We start from the raw sequence: 21,021 nt of genomic DNA, 5'->3' as shown, positions 1-21,021 counted from the left end.
ATTTTTAACATCACACATAAAACAATATAATTCAACGCATCAGTTACTATTATTTTAATATTATTTATTACATTTGTATGCCACCCTTCATCCAAAGATCACATAATAAAAACAAACCAATAATCCCTCCCAAGCCAACCATGTTGCTTTAAAGTATCAAATAAAATTCTTACATGTCTCTCCAAAAAATCTTTCCACATAATACTATGAGATATCGGGAAGTTATAAACGCATTTATCTTGATACATATAATCAAAAAACGGTTGCCACACATTATAAAAAAGATGGGGATTAGAATTCCCTTTGGTTGCACAAACCTGGCACATCACCTTTTCAGCCAGGGCTATTATCCATGTTCTGACATGCTATGCTTCAATGTTCAATCCCAAGACAGTACACCACCACATAGCTATTTCCATACACACCGTCATGCAGAGGAGGCAGTGACACATTAAATGTTCTTTATGAGCAACTGGTGGAATAGGCATGTCCTGAGTATTCTGAGTCAAGCAAGTTGAGGAGATGGTTGTAGGTCTGTTTGGTATAATACACCCAATTCTTTATTTAGCAAAAGCCAAAATGAGTGAACAGATTTACAAAACCATCACATGTGTATACAAGGTCCAGTGACAATGAATATTGAGTCCATAGTTCATTACAGAAGTTTTTTTTCAGTTTCATGCTAAACTGTGGTCTAGACATGTGCTAAGAAAATTTCATAGCACCTGACTTTTGATTCAACAAACACGGTTTATCCACATCTTTGTCCTGAGTCAGCGGTATATGCTGAAAGAGAATCCAGGAATCTGGTTGTCAACTTGTGCCATTCAAGTGTTTTTTTTTTACTAGTGTTCCATGCATAATGTGCTGTATGAAGACTACTTTCAGGAAAAGCAGGCACACAACCCAATCCAAACACCTTTTCTTGGAAGTAAGAATACATTCGTAAGTCGCAGTTTCTAATGGTGGTAACGTGACAGCCTGCTCTGTAGGGAACATGGAAACTTTCCACACAATTAGGGTGATTTGCATAATGGATAGCTCTCAGGTGTCACAGATGCCACCAGTTTTCACATGGCAGCTGTAACTTAAAAATAGACAGTTCCTATACAGGGTCAGACAACTTTTGGCTCTTAATGATGTTGGACTCCCATCTGTCAAGGCAGCATGGCCAATGATCAAAGCTGATGGGATTTGTAGTCCAGCAACATTGGGAAGGTCACAAGTTGCCCATCATTTTCAGCATCCCCCTCTTTTTTTTTTACTGTGCCATGAACTGAACAAACACTGGTGTTGTCTGCTTACATAGGGGACCAGGGCTTCAAAAAAGTAGGGGCATGGCAAGTTCCCCTCTCTTCTATCACACATTTCCTCAGCTTCATCCCCACGAAACTCCACATACCTGCTGTAGGTAGTTATCAGCCATGAAAATTTAAATGGAACCTATGTTGGGATTTCAGTTCCCACCAGCTGCCAAGACACAGCCAGGATGTTGACATCAGGTGATGTTGCTGCCTGTGGGAAAGGAAGTCTGAGCCAGTTCTCAGACTGTCCTGAGTGTAACCGGAGGGAGTTACACTCTCTCTCCCGCCTCTGGACTGAGGCAGTGATGAGTCGGAGAACTCTGAAGCTGGACTGCTCAGGTAGTGCAGTCGTGTGTGTTTTGTATGCAGTTTTAATAAAGTAGCCTGTGTCTACGAACTGCTCTCTTTCTTCTGATGCATTGCCAGGAGGAAGTTGGTGTGCTTCTCTCAGGAGGGAGAAGTCGCCAAAGAATGACCACCGGATTGATCGCCCCGGAGATCTGAGAGGCTGGCAATGCTCCTGGGCGGGCGTGATTCCAACAACCTAAATGTACAGATTGAGTTTATCAGGGATGGCCCTCCAGATGTAGTTCGGCTGCACTGGCCATGTTGATTGGCATTGATGGGAGTTGGGAGTCCAGCAGCTTTGTCGGGGGCACATTGCTTCCCCATTCCTTCGGTATAATTATCGGATGCCAGAAATAAACACGGCATGGCATGCTGCTGCTCTTGTGCTCTGTTTGTCAGCTTCTCGGGGAATATGTAACTGCCCAGTGCTAGAAAGAGAGGTGCAAGGCTTGTCCAAGACCTCAGTCTGAGCACAAGTCAGAGGTGAATGCTGAGCTCAAAAACAACCCCACAAGTGTTGCTGCAACATAACATCCAGATTACAAAAGACACAACGCTAACAAGTGACTTGCCCACAAACTGAGAGGTAAGGTCTAAAACCCAAACATCAAACCCTGAAGATAAATCCCCCTTCAATTAATTTACTCCAAAATATTGAAATTCCACCCAGAGCCCCCCAATCAGTTCCTTTTTGCATTATTGCACCAGTTCAACTGGCTAATACCTTGTTTCCCGAACGCCTTGCAACTCAAACGTTTTGGCTCCCAAACGCTGCAAACCTGGAAGTGATTGTTGCGGTTTGTGAACGTTTTTTGGAAGCTGAACGTCCGATGCGGTTTTCTTGGCTTCCGATTGGCTGCAGGAAGGTCCTGCAGCCAATCGGAAGCCATGTATTGGTTTTTGAACGGTTTCAGAAGTCAAATGGACTTCAGGAACAGATTCTGTTTGAGAACCAAGGTACCACTATAGTGTGCTTCTTGTTCCAATTCAAGATGCTGTTTTCAACCTATGAAGTATGACTGGGACATACATACCATCCCACACACATTGGACATGTAAAGAGTGCTTCATTAGTAGGAGGGGAAGAGGGACACACACACCTCAGCCCTGCTCCCCAGCATCTGTGCATTGAACTTGAATGTCTTACAAAGAGATCTATGCTCACTTAGAGCTTTCAACATGTAGGCTTCCAAGCAACCAGGTATTGTAATGTAATCTGAGTCCACCAGTGTCCTACAAGGAATTTCAGTAAGGACTGCTGAGGTGTAACATTGTTGTGCCAAGCCTTGTGCCGAAGCTTCAGCAAACTCTCCCAGTGGCCTTCTTGAGAACAAAATTACAGGACCTCCCCCCCCCCCCCCCGATGATGGCTCAACATTTTGTGTGCCTATTAAAGGAGCTATAACAACGTGCCTCTACTATGATAAAATGAATTTTCATGTTTGGGTGAAAAGTACTATGTTGCCTAACTTCTCGCGATTTACATTACTGCTAAATTTCTCATCCTTTTAATATTAACATGCACTTTCTTATTTTTGAAAAATGTAAAATAAAAATGAGGGCTATAGTTTAAAAAGAAAAGTGTATGAGTTTTATATATAATTAGCATTTATGTGGTAATATCATGTTAACATGTCAAAAGGTTTTAATTAAAATTACATCGGCAATTAAATATATTATTCTAAAATGGTGGCATAAGGTAAAGGCAGCTCCTTAGCAACAAAAATATAAGAGTCTTTTTCATGTGTTTTTTTTATCTGGGAGTGAAAATGAACATTCTCATACTCATGTATGAAAACAGCTTTCCATATTCACATTTTGCAACCTGCCTTCTCTAATCTGGGCCTTTTTTAATATGCATTTGTGAGCTGACTATTTTTTAAAAATAAATTTCTTGGTTTGGCTTTTTTGAAAATAACATCTCCCTTAACAAAAAACTTGGAAGTATAAGCATAAAAATACACAGTCAGTAGGCTAAAGCATAGAATATGATTTAACCTAGAGTAACTAAAAAAGTTGACTGCAAAGGTTAAAGATTGTTTTTCTTATTTATGCAATCAATACAACAGTACTAGTCATCTGAAACGAGTCTTTCTGTCTCTAGCTAGTCATATTTTGTTGGTCAGCTGGGTTGGTCACCAAACCCAGTTAAGCCAATTTGTCCAAGACTTTCCAAAGCCAGGGTATAACAAGTCTAACTGCTAATGACAGATATCCAGTAAGAGATTTAAATGAGAGATCAGCGTTCTGGCCCTGAAATATATTCAGTAAAGTTAACCCAGCGGACTGAATGACTTGTTGACCAGTGGTATTAGGTAAAGGTATCTATGAAAACCCTGTTTTTCGAAAACCTGACACCTTAACATAATACCACCATTTATGCTGCCATGTTTCCTTCATAGAATCATAGAATCATAGAGTTGGAAGAGACCACAAGGGCCATCGAGTCCAACCCCCCTGCCAAGCAGGAAACACCATCAGAGCACTCCTGACATATGGTTGTCAAGCCTCTGCTTAAAGACCTCCACCGCGGGGCGGATTTCACATCCTTGTGAACAAAATGGTTTAAGAGAAAGTTGCATGTGTGTGAGATAAAGAGTTATGAAGTGCCATTTTTGCAATGTTTTTAGGACTGTTTATTTACTGGGCCATTTCTTCAGGCTCTCCTGTGTTAATATGCTTATATTTAGCACAAAAGATTTTAAACCCTGAAACACTGTGGGTAATATTTCCCCAGTGCCATGAAGTTCAGTAGGGAACTGCGATACCTTGCTCCAGAGGAATAAATTATAACTTAGTGAAGAAAGTAATGAGCTGCTACCAAACTGTTTAAAGTCACCTGTGTATTGGGGAACTCGTTTAAATATGTTAGGGATGCCCAAATTAAAATACTTCTGATTGCATATGAACAGCAGGTGCATTGAACTTTCACTGAAAAGTTATCCAGTTTTTGATGAACACAATGATGACCTAAAGTTATAGTTCTAACTTTAGCTTTAAGTATTTTTAAGGGTTTTTTGGGTTAGCTCTAGGCAAAAAATCCAGATCATACTATCAGATGCCATTATCAGATAAAGCAGAAAACCCTTCCACTCCCTAGCCAACTAAATCTTAAGCAAGAGCTCCTCTTATAATCCTGCTGCACACATCATCCTTCTGTCTAGTGTGACTAGTGGTGTGACTTGGTTAACTCTGGCTAGTGAATGAGCGGACAAGGAGGCTTTATTGTGAGAGATTAGCATAGAGGAAGTCAGAATGAGGAACTTACTCAAGCAAAGGTAGAATACTTCTTTCCTTTGATGAGGTTCCTGCTTCATGCCAGCAGATTAAATGGTAATACATCTTTGCAAGGTTGCCTGCATTTCTAATTACAAGGTGAATGCATCCCAGATACCTGAAGATCTTTTTTAAAGCTCAGAGTGTTTTGCGAGTTGAACCGATACAGTGAGAAGTATGCACCACTGGATTCAATAGAACTTGCACTCAGGAAGCCATGTACAGAACTACAGTCATGCTGATTCTAATAAAATGTGTCTTATTCTATATATTTCTGCTCTTTCATGGCAAATCTATATGATAGATCAGTGGTGGGCAACTGAATCTGGTTCTTCCAAATGGAACATTTTCTGTCGACAGAGGAAGCATTTTTAAGGGACACTGGTTTGCCTCATGGACCAAACTGGGATACATATTGGACCTAATTAGTCCCAAGAGCTGAAGATTCCCCACCACTGTGAACACTTGACTTTCCCTTGGAGGTGTTGCTATGGGAGCTGTCACAATATGCTTCTGGGATTCAAAATTTACTACTACACCACTAAGTGCATCTTGAGACATGATAAAAAAAGAAGAAACATCTGTCACAAATCCATAGACTGCTAGTAGTAATCTGGTAAAACAAATGTGTGCATTCTCCTACCTATTTTGTACTTGGCTGCTCATGCAGATGTTCCACTAAAATCTACAGAGCTTATTCATTCATAACGCAGTAGGACTGCATCTGTCAACATCCTTTGGGTAGCATATTATCTATTGGGGATTGAGATTAATAATTCAGCATTCGGTAGTAAAAGCTGAAAAAGTGTGTTCAATAGCATATTTGTTTTTTATGGGAACATTTTATTTATTTCTGTTAGGTCACAGTAATGAAAGGCAGCAATAGGAATAAAGATCATTCAACAGACGGAGAGGGTACCGGGAAACGACCAAAGAGAAAGTGTCTTCAGTGGCATCCACTACTTGCAAAGAAAATCCTTGACTTTTCAGAAGAAGAGGAGGAGGAAGAGGACGAAGAAGATATTGACAAGGTGAACCTAGGTTGTCAAAAAGAAGAGCTTTAGTATGATATACGTTGGAGATTGGTTGCCTGTGCAAGCCTTCTAAAACCCATTTGGAAATCAAATTCATAGGTTTCTTTAAATATCAATCAGCATGACTATCGTGGTTTGCCCCCATTCATATTGAGTAATATCTAAAAAGAGTATCTTTTCCAAATGTTAGACGAGCCCCACACTGTATCATGCCCGTAGTGGTTAAGAGCGGTAGTCTCGTAATCTGGGGAACCGGGTTCGCTTCCCCGCTCCTCCACATGCAGCTGCTGAGTGACCTTGGGCTAGTCACACTTCTCTGAAGTCTCTCAGCCCCACTCACCTCACAGAGTGTTTGTTGTGACGGAGGAAGGGAAAGGAGAATGTTAGCCACTTTGAGACTCCTTCGGGTAGTGATAAAGCGAGATATCAAATCCAAACTCCTCCTCTTCTTCTTCTTCATCTTCTTCTTCTTCCCAACTTTGTGTGCCCACAGAGTAGCTCATGAATGAAACAACTCTATCCCATTTAACCATCCAGAAGTTGATATGCAGATACATAGGTCTTCTGAATAGAGATTTTGAGCTACCATTGGTAATATCTGCGGATAGGACTATTGTCCATGAATTTGTTTAATCATTTAGTAGCCATTGCCACATTCAGCAAATTCCAAAAGTTAATTATTTGTTGTGGAAATTACCATAAATTACATTATTTTTCATAATAATTCCTTTTTTTAAAAAAAAATCCCACCCAAGGCAAATTAATAAACTTTAAAATAATTAACTTTAAAATAAAAGCATTTAATACCCTATATTTAAAACAGCATTGGGGTAGTAAATATCTCTTTTGCCCACCCACTAAAACAAGTGGTCATGCTTCCATCAACAAAACTGTTCAGTGCAACAATTTAAAGCACAAACCAGTGCAGAACCTTAAAACCATTCAGATCACAAAAGCATTTTAAACAGGAAGACTTTATTTACCTAGTTAGAAGGCCATTAATGAGGGGTCAAGACAAGTCTGCCTTGGGGGGAAGTTCCCTAGTCTGGGCACAGATAGATAGATTTCTGTCAAACCTCACTTCAGTCTCTGAGTGGAATCTGTCTTTCATCCCACAAAGTGTAAATGCAAAGCTAATGTAATATTATTTGCTCAGACATTTTGCTGAATTGATTGCTTCACTGCAGGGGATTTGCAGGTTTTTAACACAGCATATTAAGTTAGATGTTGGAGCGAATATCTAATAGACACGAGAAATATCCATTACATCTGTAGAATTTTTATTTGTAAAATAGGTCCATCTTCTTGGTGCTGATGGTCTTGAGCACGATGCTGACGAAACAGAAGATGAGGAATCTTCAGAGCAACGAGCTCGCAGGCCGATGAATGCATTCCTTCTGTTCTGCAAACGCCACCGTTCCCTTGTGCGGCAAGAACACCCCCGTCTGGACAACCGTGGTGCTACCAAGATCCTGGCGGATTGGTGGTCTGTTCTAGACCCTAAAGAAAAGCAGAAATACACCGACATGGCCAAGGAGGTACCCAGTGACATTATTGTGCCACATGTTTAAATGGTGAACATTTGAAAAACAGCATCATGCTTAAAATCCCTTCCTCCCCCCATCTGTGTCAGGTTTTGCAAGGGAGAGGATTAAACAAGAATTCAAGAAGGAAAGGAGCTTCGTGACCAAGCTAAACAGTTCAGTTTATACATTTCATACAGTGTTTTTTATATTGTGTTACTCTGACCTGAACTACCTGATTCAAAAAAGCAGGATTACTAAATTTTTACTAAATATACAAATTTTTTTATCTGGATTCCCCCCTTTTACAGAGGCCTGTTCCCATTTTAAAACCCAAAAGGTGTTCCAGCAAATATGTTATAACTGGTTTCTTAAAAGCAAGAGAAATACCTGTTTTACTTTCTAATATTTCCCTTTCCAAATTACTGCTACTGAAACAGACCCAAAGGGTAGATTTATTTTAATTAAGGGTTTTCTTGACGACTAGCTATTTGCTGGTGATACGCTTTGAATTCTAATCAGACTTATTTTATTAAAGAAGAAAAATACCTTGCAACAACTTGAGACGTTAGAAGAGCATACTTTTTTTAACTAAAGCTGATTTAAACTATTTAATTTATCAATAATTTGATAACCTAGACTACCATAACACCTGATTTGGCTCTCTAAACACTAACGCTCATTGGCTACATTCAAATGAAGGGAAACTACTGCATATCAACCTAAGCAAGTTGTGCTTCCTTTTTCTTGTTAATTGGCTATAACTTTTGATAGAATACAGATAATTGAACTATCTTTGTTGCGTTACATTCTTCATTAAATTTTCTTTCCATTGGTATATAATTTCATGGTATTACTCCAATAAATGTGGAGTTGTGAGCCATCAAACCTCAGAAATACACTTTTTCCAAAAGGTTTTCACAATTTTGGCCAGTAGTGTACCTTCACTGTCAGAGGCAGTATGTCTCTGAATGCCAGTTTCTGTGAATCACAGGTTGAGATTGTTCTGTTGCTTTCAAGTCTTGCTTTCGGGCTTCACTGCTGTGAAACAAATGCTCGAACTCCAGTAAGGAATGATCTCCCTGCAGAATTTATAAAACTCGTATTTATAAAATAATGTTCTGCTGCAAGGAATCTCTCCTAAATTAATCTATAAAGGTAGCAGATAAGATCCAAAATACAGCATGCCGTGATAAATAAGAAGTCTTTCACCATGCAACTGAACTTTAATTCAGGGAAAGCTTCTTGGGGACAGTGTATCATAACTGGTGTGATACAATCAAAAGCCCTCTTTATATTTATTCCGAATCACCCCGTAGTGGATAATGTCTTTAGATATTCTTCTTTATTGATTCAGAATAACAAAAATAGTTTTCATTTGGTTTTTTCAATACTGAAATTAGGGACTTATTATTTCAACTCGTCGTAAAACAACAACAGTAATAATAATGGAATCCAGTAGTGATCTGGAAAATTGGAGAGTTGAATTTATAGGACAAAAATGTCTTTTGGGATTTTTAACTTCCCCTTGAACCTTTGTCAGTGGGGAAGAAGAACAACTGCATAACACTCCTGTGAAAAGTGACAATTAGAAACTTCTAACAATAGTGTGTTGAAAACTGCTATGCCTATGGCGAAATGATTCACACAAACCCTCCCTCCCAGGCTTGGTTCTGAAAGCAAGTCTCACATTTCTCTATTGAAAAGGAACAATATAGCCAAGTGTGTTCAGCTCAGTAACATTCATTCCAAGAATGTGTATGAGACGTGCAATTAAGCATATAATTTTTATTCTTTCTGTAGTTTAGCTGTGCAATAGCAGTAATTATGAACAAAAACTTGCCACTGGGTCCTCTTAACAATTTTTTCCTGGTAAAGCATTGATGAAAATACATACAGGAGAGAGAGGGTTTTCTTTTTAATTGCATTTTAAAAATTGTAGTTATAATTTGGCTTCATTATGAACACTGCCCAGACATAATGCACAGCTTAGAGCGGTGGCCATACAATGTGTCTCTTGGAGCTAGCCCTCAGGTTCAACAAGGCTATTAAAAAAAAAAAGATCTTGGAGCAAGCCCAAACTTCAAATCTGGTTTACACCCAGCTCTCTATATTGCAACCATTTTTTTTAGTATGGGCAAATGATACAAATATTTATACCTTGTAAGAGTAATTAGGGAAACCTGACAATTTCAATTTCATTAGCTGAATGATCTGAAATGCAGAAGCACACAAAGGCTTAAGTTGTTCTTTTACCCAAAATATATTGGATAGGGCTCAGTGCTTCCAACTCAGACTAGACATACTGTAAATGCAATAGGCTATCTTTGTGATCAGGGACGTGGGTGGCGCTGTGGGTTAAACCACTGAGCCTCTTGGGCTTGCTGATCAGAAGGTTGGTGGTTCGAATCCCCGCGACGGGGTGAGCTCCGGTTGCTCGGTCCCAGCTCCTGCCAACCTAGCAGTTCGAAAGCACCTCAAAGTGCAAGTAGATAAATAGGTACTGCTCCGGCGGGAAGGTAAAAGGCGTTTCCGTGCACTGCTCTGGTTCGCCAGAAGCGGCTTAGTCATGCTGGCCACATGACCCAGAAGCTGTACGCCAGCTCCCTTGGCCAGTACAGTAAAGCGAGATGAGTGCCGCAACCCCAGAGTCAGCCACGACTGGACCTAATGGTCAGGGGTCCCTTTACCTTTACCTATCTTTGTGATCACATAGCACAACATTGAGAAACCTTAATCAGGATCATAAGAAGAGCCTGCTGGATCAGGCCAGTGGCCCACCTAATTCAGTAACCTGTACTCACAGTAGCCAAGAGCTGTGGGAAACTTACAACCAGGACCCAAGAACAAAAGGAATCTTCCCTCTAAACCACCCCTCTTCAATTAAAATTTGTTAGTCTTGGTCATATTTCCTGGTCATATTACCAAGATTTCCTATTCTTCAGGTTGAGACCAAATTTTTCACTTATTTGTTAAGAAATGAACATTCTTTTTTAAAAATTTGTTGGTATAGTGCAGGTGGTTGAGAAAAATAGTTGAGCCATTGATGCTTTGAGAAATGTTTTTATGGAGTAGCTTGGCAATCTGAGATCATCCATAAACTCATATTTTATAATACAGGTTTTATAGCTTTTCTGATGACAAACATAAGCAATGAGTGCAACCCTGTGCACATTTATATGGGAGTAAGCCCAATTTGACTTGAATCAAAGTAAACATTCAAATTGTTGTATATTGCATATCCCAAAATCAGTACTTTGTAAACCACTTAGGTTTTTGTTCTGTTTTTTAAATTGCCGTATTTTTCGCTCCATAAGACACCTAGTTTTTAGAAGAGGAAAGCAAGAAAAAAAATACAGAGCTCGTGAGGGAGAATATCCCCCTCCGCTCTGGCTCCTGGCTGCTCTCATGCAAGTCACAGAGCCCCTCGGACGTAGGGAGCTCTAAATAGAATGTTCTAAAGCCTCTTCCCCCGCCTCACCTCTCCCCACCCCCTTGCACGGGCGGGGAACGCTCACATTAGGACACTCGCACGAGCGGCATGCCACGCCACGCCACTCTGGGAACCAAAGCCCCCAGCTCCGCCGCTGCCAGGGACCACACATTCGCTTCATATGAGGCACAGACATTTCCCCTTACTCTTTAGGAGGAAAAAAGTGTGTCTTATGGAGCGAAAAATACAGTAAGTGGTGTATAAATGTTATGAAATAAATAACTATGAATACTAAGTTGTTACATTTCCCCAAGGTTTTCTACAAAACTGTGCTGTCCCTTGACGCAATTTTTTCCCTTTCCTCTTCATAGTACAAGGATGCATTTATGAAAGCAAACCCTGGCTACAAGTGGTGCCCGCCTACAAATAAACCTGTGAAAACCCAGTCATCTACTGTTACTAACCGGAAAAAGCTGTGGGCTTTCCCATCAGAACCTGCAAAAGATTTGCCAAGTCCGAAAAAGTTAGTGAAGACAGAAGAAATGCCTCAGCTGAATTTTGCAATGGCAGGTTCGTTCGAGATCTCTTTTGACATCAAGCCCCAAGTCTCTGGCCTACAGTATGTGACTGAATCAGGCCTAGAAGTCAGAGGTTTCAACAAGATTGTACTGTATTTCATTAGAGTCAATGGGAATATGTTTTTGTTTTATTATAATCATGTAGAGTGGAACCTTGGTTTTCGAGCATCTTGGAGGCCGAACAATTCGGAACCTGAAAGCTGAAAACCCGGAAATAATTGCTTCCATTATTGAATGCACCTCGGAAGTCGGAATGGCTTCATTTTTCCCCCAATGGAATTTGCCAACCACCTATTGATCCTTGGTTTTTGAACGTTTCGGAAGTCGAACGGTCTTCCAGAACGGATTACGTTCAAAAACAGAGGTTCCACTGTATTATTAAAATGGGTTGATTCTTGCAATCATTTTGAAATAATGCTATAGACTGTTACTCTTTTGTAAAACATGCCTTCTGTATATTTTAATAAGTTATAAGATACATAGTCAGTGGAACACCTCATTCCAGTAATGACTGCAACATTTGACCCTGCTACATCCTCTTATGGTACAATGTTCACACAGTACAAAATACACAGTCCCTGTTGTGACTGCCTTCCTGGCAATGGGATGGATACACACTAAATTAGTCATGACTTTAAATCCCATGATTTCAGTGGGAACTGACTGTAACTAATTACTCGGTGGGATCCAATGCCGTGTATACATGGATAGATTATAGTACCTGTCAGGGTTTCTGGGAGAGAGGAGGAGATGACAGAGGAGACGGAGAGCGAGTGGGAGGAGGGGCAGAAGGATGAGGAAGAAGATGACGGAATTCTGAGGGAATCCACGAGTCTGAGCAGCGAGTCAGAGGATTCTCAAAAGGGGGTTACCTTAATCAAGCAAAGGGGAGGAGAAGGGAGAAGCGGAGAGGAGCCCAGTGGAAGACAGAGGAAGCAAGAGACGTCTCAGCCGGAACGGAGTAAAGGGGGTGGAGTCGTCAGCCTCTCGGAGGGAGCAGGATTAGGAGAGAACAGAGAGAGGGGGTTGGAGCAGGGTGTTCAGCCGGAAAGGGTGGAGAGCAGAGCAGGGGGTGGTGTAGCGGTCGAAAGAAAGGTCAGCAGCAACGTACGCGCGCCAAGTTCAAACGTAGAGGCGCGCGGAAGTGGAGAGAGCTCAGGGGAGGAGCCCGGCCCTAAAGCCAGAAAGAGGGGGGAAGAGGCGGCAGAGGATTCAGCCTCAGGCGAGTCACGGAGAGAGGGAACCCAGGGGGGCAGGAAGACCCTGCGGAAAAGAAAGGAGAGGAAGAGGTGGTCTAGAGCCAGGCTATTAAGTTGGTGCGGAAGAGGGGAGGAGTCAGAGGGGACTTCAGCGGTCTAACGTGGCAGACGTACGGCCACAATGCTGAACTGTATGAGAAGCAGAAATCTTCAATAAACTTTTCCTGTAAATAAGCTGCAACGGAGTGAGGTCTCTTGTGAGCTGGGACCAGTCCTGGGTGGCCGTGACAGTAAGTCCCCTCTCAGAAAGCAAAAATTTTTTTTTGCGAAGCTCACGAACGGGAGCAGCCATGAGCGCTGAGGAGCAGCTGGTTGCATTGCGGAATCAGGTTACCGCTCTCACATCGGCAGTCATTGCTTCGCAGAAGAAGAATGACGACTTGGAGAAGACGTGCCAGGATTTGCAGGCAAGGTGGGAGCGCGCGGACAAGGCGGGGGCCCCAGGATCCAGAGCGGAGGGCATTGCGCTTGGACGGAGGGGGGGTGCCCTAGTTCCGCATTTTAATGGCAACTTGCAAGACTATCCCAATTTCAGAGCGGACGTTGTATATGCACTGCACTTACTCCGTCACGATTTTAAAGATGAGGAGGAGAAAGTGGGGTTCATTGTTTCGCACCTGCATGGGGAGGCCAGGGCTTGGCTACGCAATTTGTGGCGCGAAGATGGACCGGCCCGTCGCGATTCAACTGCGTTCATCAAAGCGATGGATTCTTGTTTTCAATCCTCTGTGGATGTGGACATTGCGCGCCGTCAAATGCACGGGCTGAGGCAGGGGAAAGCGACTGTGCGCCAATACCACTCTAAGTTTTTTGCATTGCTCACCGCCTTAGATTGGCCAAAGGACAGTAAGCCGGTCAGAGATCTTTTTTGGGAGGGATTGAGCCCCCCCATCAAGGATGAGATCGCTAGGGGGGACAGACCCCAGACCCTAGAAGACGTGGTGCACCGGGCTTTAGCTATTGGAATTCGACATGAGGGGCGTCCGTGGCACGAGGAGGACGGGCCCCAAGCGCGTGCGCAAGCAAGGACTCTCCCTTTTGTGCACAGGGACTTCAGCCGTGCGCACCCCTCGCCAATGGGGAAGGACAGAGAGGAGCCAATGGAGATTGGTGGTGCTAGGGCTCAGAAGCCATCCCGGAGCCCTGTCCCTGGTGCAGCCAAAGCGAAGCCTCCTAGAGGAACCAGGAAGTGTTACATCTGTGACAGTGCGCACCATATGGCGAAAGAGTGCCCCCAGAGGCTCCAGAAGCACACTGCAGCGCTGGCAACTGTAACAGCAGAGGTGCAACCAGGGGAGCAGCTTCAGGGAAACGACAGTGCCTGGCTGGAAGCAGAGCTACTGGGGCTCAGCCAGGCGGATCTGTAGACAAGCCCCCAGCATCACTGCAGAGCGTGGACCCTTTGCCTCCCAAACCGGCAGTTCTGCTCACAGCAACACTCCAGTTGCCTGATGGGAGACTCCTCGAGGTTCCAATAACGATCGATTCGGGAAGCAACGCCGACTTCATGGGACTGCAGTTCGTTAAGCAGCACAACATGGCGCTCCTGCCTGCAACGACGCCTCTGAACGTGGTCACGGTGGACGGCAGGAAGTTGCTGGGGGGGCAAGTGGTGCAGCAAACCCCTCCCATGATGATGCAGATTGGCAACCATCGAGAACTTATTAGTTTCAATGTCACCCACTTATCGGACACACCCATCGTGTTAGGCATGAGTTGGCTGGAGAGGCACAGTCCCGCGGTTGCGTGGTACCAGAGGCAGATCAACTTTTGTTCATCGTATTGTGCTCAGCATTGCTTTCAGACCGATCAGGGAGGAGAAGCTGAGCAGCCATTGCATCTGGGTATGGTGCAAACAGTGCCTCACAAGTACCAGGAATTCTTGGAGGTTTTCTGTGAGAAGGAAGCTGACAAGTTGCCGCCTCATAGACCTTACGACTGCGCGATTGATTTAGTGCCAGGGGCGCAATTGCCTGCTGCCAAGCTGTACTCCATGTCGGAGGACGAAATGCAAGAGCTTCGGGAGTTCATAGACCATAACCTCAAGCGAGGTTTCATCCAGGAATCTAAAGCAGCGGGAGGCAGCCCTGTTTTCTTTGTGAAGAAGAAGGACACGCCCCAAAAAAGGCTTATAGTGGATTACAGGTTCATCAACAGCTTGACTAAGCCCAAAGCTTTCCCCATGCCCAAAATTGACGACCTTTTAGCGACCGTCAGGAGGGGCAAGATTTTCACCAAGCTGGACCTACGTGGAGCTTACAATCTCATCCGCATCCGGAAAGGAGATGAGTGGAAGACCGCCATGTTCACCCCTCTGGGCACATACGAATACAGAGTCATGCCTTTCGGCCTCCAAAATGGCAGCCACGTTTTTCAAGCATTTATGCACCACGTGCTAGCAGGTCTCCTCTACAAAAAGTGTGTCTGCTTTCTCGACGATATCCTGATTTTCTCGGAATCGCCGGAGGATCACGATAAGGACGTGAGGGAGGTCCTGCAGAGGCTGAAGGAACACAGGCTGTACGCCAAGTTGGAAAAGTGCCAGTTTGATGTCAGAGAGGTTGCTTTCCTTGGCTACAAGTTGTCCGACGAGGGACTGGCCATGGACAGGGCTAAGGTTCAAGCGCTGTTGGACTGGAAAAGCCCTCGAAATCGGAAAGAGGTCCAGAGGTTCATCGGCTTTGCCAATTTTTACCGCAAGTTTATTAAAGGCTTTGCGAACGCGACGGCGGCGATCACTGACACCCTCAGTTCCAAGAAGAAGAAGTTCGTCTGGACCGAACAAGCGGAGCGGTCCTTCCGGACGCTTAAAGGTCTTTTCGCCTCCGAAGAGCAGCTGCTCCACGTGAATCCCGGCAGACCCATGCGGGTAGAGACCGATGCGTCAGATAGAGCGGTTGGGGCCGTTCTTTTGCAAGAGGATTCACAAGGCAACTGGCGACCGGGTGCGTTCTACTCCCGGAAGCTCAGCAAGACGGAGCGCAATTATACCATATGGGACAGGGAGTTGTTGGCCATTCATGCAGCTTTCAAAGCGTGGCGACACTTCTTAATAGGAGCCAAGCACACGGTGCAGGTCCGCACGGATCACAAGAACTTAGAGTATTGGCGGACGGCTAAGTTGCAGACCCAGCGACACATGCGCTGGGCGGAGTTCTTTGCGGACTTCGACTTCAAAATAGAATACATCCCAGGAGACTCCAATGTTATTGCAGACGCGCTGTCCCGAAAGCCGCAATACTTGGAGGAAGCAGCTCCAATCGCAGCAAAGCACATTTTCGCACCGCAGGCGTGGACGTGCGCTACCATCGCAGTCGACCTGGACGCGGTGCGACGCGCGTTGCAAAGGGATCAGTTTGCACAGTCTAAGATGGAGGAGCTACGCGGAGGGTCGCGACACAACGATGAGTTTCAATTACAAGATGGACTTTTGACTCGTAAGGGTGCCCTTTACGTGCCCACCGACGATCTTCGAGCCAAGGTTTTGCAACAGTTGCATGACGCCCCTAGTGCAGGCCATTTCGGCAAAGAGAAGACGATGGAGTTGGTGGCTAGAGACTTTTGGTGGCCCCAGATGAGAGGAGAGGTGGCGGACTACGTCGCCAGGTGTGATATCTGCCAGAGGTCCAAACCAGTGCACCAGAAGCAGGCGGGGTTGCTAGAACCGCTGGAGACACCGCAGCAACCGTGGGAGAGGGTAGCGTTGGACTTTGTTACAGACCTGCCCAGCTCCAGAGGTAAGACGGCGGTGTTAGTGGTGGTGGACTTGTTCACCAAGATGGCGCACTTCATCCCTTGTGCCAAGGTGGCGACGGCAGAACAGACCGCAAAGCTCTTCATCGATCACGTCTTCAGAGTGCATGGACTTCCGCAGTCCGTCTTGTCCGACAGGGGGCGCCAGTTTGTTTCCACTTTCTGGCGAAAGCTTCTGGGCATCTTGCACGTCAAAATCAACCTGACATCGGCGAGGCATCCACAAACCAACGGTCAAGCGGAGAGGGTCAACGCGATCATGCAGCAGTACCTGCGGTGCTACGCCAACCAGCGACCTGCGGCGTGGGTGGACTATCTGCCGATGGCTGAATTCGCCTACAACAACACGAAACACGCTTCCACCGGGGTGACGCCTTTCTTCGCGAACAATGGCCGTCATCCCAGAACCTTCCCGAGATTTGCGGCACCAGGAGGGGGGGGGCCTCAAGATGCCGACCAGTTTGCAGCGGAGTTGCAAGAGGTGCACGAGGAGCTGCGGAGACATTTGGAGCTGGCAAAACAGGCGTATAAGGTGCAGGCCGATAAGCACAGGAGGGCGGGAGAGGACATCCAGGTTGGGGACTGGGTGTGGTTAGCAGCCCACGCGATGCCGGCCAGGTCATTGGCCAAGAAGAAGTTAGGACACAGGCAGCTAGGGCCATATCAAGTTGAGGCTAAGATCAATCCGGTGGCTTTTCGTCTAGCCCTTCCGGAAGGTTCCAGGGTGCACCCGGTCTTTCATAGGTCGGTGCTCACTCCCTACAAAACCCCACACAGGTTTCAAGAGTCAGGAGCACCCCCAGAGCCACGTAGGAGGGCGCCTGAGAGGGGGGAATCGCCAAGACCAGAACCTCTTAACGAGGTCACAGAGATACTGGACTCGAGATGGGGGGAGGAGGGAGTTGAATATTTTCTCGCCAGGGAGGGCACACCAGCCGCTGCTAATAGTTGGGTGCCAGGCTACGAGTTAGACGAACCCCTTTTGAAAGAAGAGTTCCATGCACTTTTCCCACATAGACCCATGCCAGCTGAGTACTTTGATGACTGGCTTTTCACACCCACATTGTCTGATAGCACGTTCAGGGGTTTCTCTTCCCCCGAGGAAAGAACACCAGAATCAAGCCCGCCCAGGGGATCGTGCTCGGGGGTGGACACGGAAACCCCTTATTGGTGGGAGGAGCAGCCAGAGGAGGAATGGCGTAAGAGGTGGCTGATAGGTCCTTGGCGGGCAGCACCGGAGGAAGTAGCGATGGAAGCAGAGACTGAGAAGCATTTGGGGGAAGAACCCGACTTCGAATACACTTACACAGAACTGCCAGCGGAGAACATTGACGTAGACGACCTGTATCCTGAGCCTACCCCCGAAGAGCCGCAGTTTCCACAACCGGTCCCCGGCGAGCGGGAGGGGGGAAGGGGGGGCTTCGAGGGGGGGATGGATGTCAGGGTTTCTGGGAGAGAGGAGGAGATGACAGAGGAGACGGAGAGCGAGTGGGAGGAGGGGCAGAAGGATGAGGAAGAAGATGACGGAATTCTGAGGGAATCCACGAGTCTGAGCAGCGAGTCAGAGGATTCTCAAAAGGGGGTTACCTTAATCAAGCAAAGGGGAGGAGAAGGGAGAAGCGGAGAGGAGCCCAGTGGAAGGCAGAGGAAGCAAGAGACGTCTCAGCCGGAACGGAGTAAAGGGGGTGGAGTCGTCAGCCTCTCGGAGGGAGCAGGATTAGGAGAGAACAGAGAGAGGGGGTTGGAGCAGGGTGTTCAGCCGGAAAGGGTGGAGAGCAGAGCAGGGGGTGGTGTAGCGGTCGAAAGAAAGGTCAGCAGCAACGTACGCGCGCCAAGTTCAAACGTAGAGGCGCGCGGAAGTGGAGAGAGCTCAGGGGAGGAGCCCGGCCCTAAAGCCAGAAAGAGGGGGGAAGAGGCGGCAGAGGATTCAGCCTCAGGCGAGTCACGGAGAGAGGGAACCCAGGGGGGCAGGAAGACCCTGCGGAAAAGAAAGGAGAGGAAGAGGTGGTCTAGAGCCAGGCTATTAAGTTGGTGCGGAAGAGGGGAGGAGTCAGAGGGGACTTCAGCGGTCTAACGTGGCAGACGTACGGCCACAATGCTGAACTGTATGAGAAGCAGAAATCTTCAATAAACTTTTCCTGTAAATAAGCTGCAACGGAGTGAGGTCTCTTGTGAGCTGGGACCAGTCCTGGGTGGCCGTGACAGTACCTGTCGCATTTTCCTGCATGATCATAGATGGATCATATTGCTGCAACTCTTCCTACCTAGGGCTCTTTTAAGCTACTTAAATCAGCTTAAGATAGATGTTTTGAGCAAAAAAAATTATACACGAGACATTTCTTGTGTCTTTAATAAAGTAATTTCCAAACACCAATAGCTTTTAACTTCCAATAGCTGCATAAGTAGCAGCACTAGGCACAAATCATGTTTTGCTTCGTTGTTAATAGTTCTCTATTTCGAATGGAAGTGAAAGACTCATGGTGAGTCTGACCAAATACAAGTTACAATCCATTTGAAAGCATAGTCCATTGTGATTGGAGGGAAGGTGTATTTTTGAGTGGCAAGATCTAAAGATACAAGTTGCAGGTGATGGTGTGCAAGACTCTGCTTCAGCAGAGGGAGTGGGGGTTGAGGAATGCCTTTTTCAGGCATTCTGTCTTAATTTCATGGGGCTAGAAAGTGGAGCCATATGCCCACTATGGCATTCACACCAGCCCTTTCCTCCTCCTCCACATTGGCGGAGACATCTGAGGGAAGAATGCTAATTGCATGGGGTTCTAAACAGGGAAACCTATATGAGTTTTCATTGAGTCCTATTGTCAAACTTCCCTTCCCAACATGGGGGAGAGAGAGACTTGAGTGTGATCCCATGCAATCCCATGTTGCTTCACATAGAAATCATAGAATTGTAGAGCTGGGAGAAACCACTTGGGTCATCTAGTCCAACCCCCTGCAATGCAGGAATCTTTTGCCCAATATGAAGCTCAAACCCACAACTCTTGAGATTAAGAGTTTAATGCTGTACCAACTGACAGTTGTATGCAGGAGGGTGCCTGAAGTTTCTTGTGTATATTGTCTGCACTTTGTTGTAACTCTTAAAAGTTACCAGCACTAGACTGAGATTTTCTGAAAAGAGTGACTTTAGGAATAGCTTATCATGATATTATCAAGACTTCCTTCCCACTCCATTTTTTAAAAAGATATATATATATATGGTGTGTGTGTGTGTGTGTGTGTGTGTGTGTGTTGATTCCTTTTAAGTAGTCTTTGTTAAAAGATGTAATCTTTATAGTTCCTTTCAGTGCTGTGGCCCAGTATGTTTAAGACCTGCTCAAGCTGGCTCCAAAATAAAACATTTCTATCAATATATTTTTATTCTCTGATAGATCCTACACAAATGGGAGGCCTCAGTATGCTACTGTTAGCAGGAGAACATGCCTTGACTGCACAAGAGGTAAGCAGCTATCTTGCCTGCTTCATCCTTTCATTAATGCAATGCATGTTTGACAGATATGTATAGTAATGTAACTTCTGCTGACAACTATTTGATAGGTTTTGTATCTGCAGTCAGTGACACAGTTTTGCCATTCCGTAACTATAGAACCTAATCATTTGTGCCAGTTGTACAATGTGAAACACTTTGGTGTCAAGTACAGTGGTACCTTCGGTTGTGGACAGGATCCGTTCCGGAGCTCTTGTCGGATTTTGAGGTCTCCGCAACTGGAGGTGCCTGTTCTACACGCGCGACGCGATAGAGCACTACTGTGCATGCGTGCGCGGTGAAACCCAGAAATATACTTCTGGGTTTGCTGCGTGTGTATCCCGAAGGATACGTAACAAGAGGGGCACGTAAGCAGAATGTATTGCAGAATGAAGTCCTTTATATCTAAAGAGTTTCTAGTAAAGAGGAACTATAATCAAGAGGATGTATCTTGAGTCAAACTGTCTGTGAATGTAAACAGTTCTGTGAACTTAGAAGTCCCAGCCTTGAGAGCAAAATCCATTTACTTTGTATATTGTCTGATACATATTTGTCCTTCCGCCATTTTTAATTTGAATACCATAGAGCAGTGATGGCGAACCTTTTAGAGACTGAGTGCCCAGACTGCTACTCAAAACCCACTTACTTATTGCAAAGTGCCAACACGGCAATTTAACCTGTATATCTCATTTTTTCTGTGTGTTTCGCGTTTCTTCTTTATTGTAATAAATAATCCTTCATAAAAGTTACTGCATTAAATCATCTTTCTATTGATATATAATTTTGTGGTATAACTCAGTGCTTTTTTCAAAAAATATGTTTAGGGGTACACTCAGTTTTACTCAAGAAAAATCACCACCGGGGGAAGAATAAATAAAGTTCAAATTGGGGAAAATAATTCATCTACCGTTAAATTCACAAAATGTTCAGAGGTATGCGTCCCTTTGCGTCCCCACAGAAAAAAGCACTGGTATTACTCCAGAACAAAGTGGTGTTATGAGCCATCAAACCTTGGAAATACAGAAGGTTTCA

The 21,021-nt window shown here is 44.9% G+C and overlaps 1 protein-coding gene across 8 annotated transcripts in view; it reads left to right on the top strand.

The window, feature by feature from the left end:
- Positions 1 to 21,021, top strand: part of BBX (BBX high mobility group box domain containing) — a 127,138-nt gene that overhangs the window by 68,741 nt on the left and 37,376 nt on the right. For 7 of the 8 annotated variants that reach the window (XM_081908417.1, XM_081908414.1, XM_081908412.1 and 4 more), the window contains 4 exons: positions 5,789 to 5,959; positions 7,258 to 7,500; positions 11,290 to 11,488; positions 19,895 to 19,962. In XM_081908417.1, the coding sequence (XP_081764543.1) occupies positions 5,798 to 5,959; positions 7,258 to 7,500; positions 11,290 to 11,488; positions 19,895 to 19,962 (672 nt within the window). In that variant the 5' untranslated portion in view covers positions 5,789 to 5,797. Of the gene's footprint in view, positions 1 to 2,117; positions 2,239 to 5,788; positions 5,960 to 7,257; positions 7,501 to 11,289; positions 11,489 to 19,894; positions 19,963 to 21,021 lie in introns of those variants that run through there. The other variant, XM_081908418.1, reaches the window with a different exon arrangement.

Source organism: Podarcis melisellensis (genome assembly GCF_964234715.1).
Source record: "Podarcis melisellensis genome assembly, chromosome: 4".
Lineage (NCBI taxonomy): Eukaryota > Metazoa > Chordata > Lepidosauria > Squamata > Lacertidae > Podarcis > Podarcis melisellensis.
This window is presented reverse-complemented; position numbering and strand designations above follow the sequence as displayed.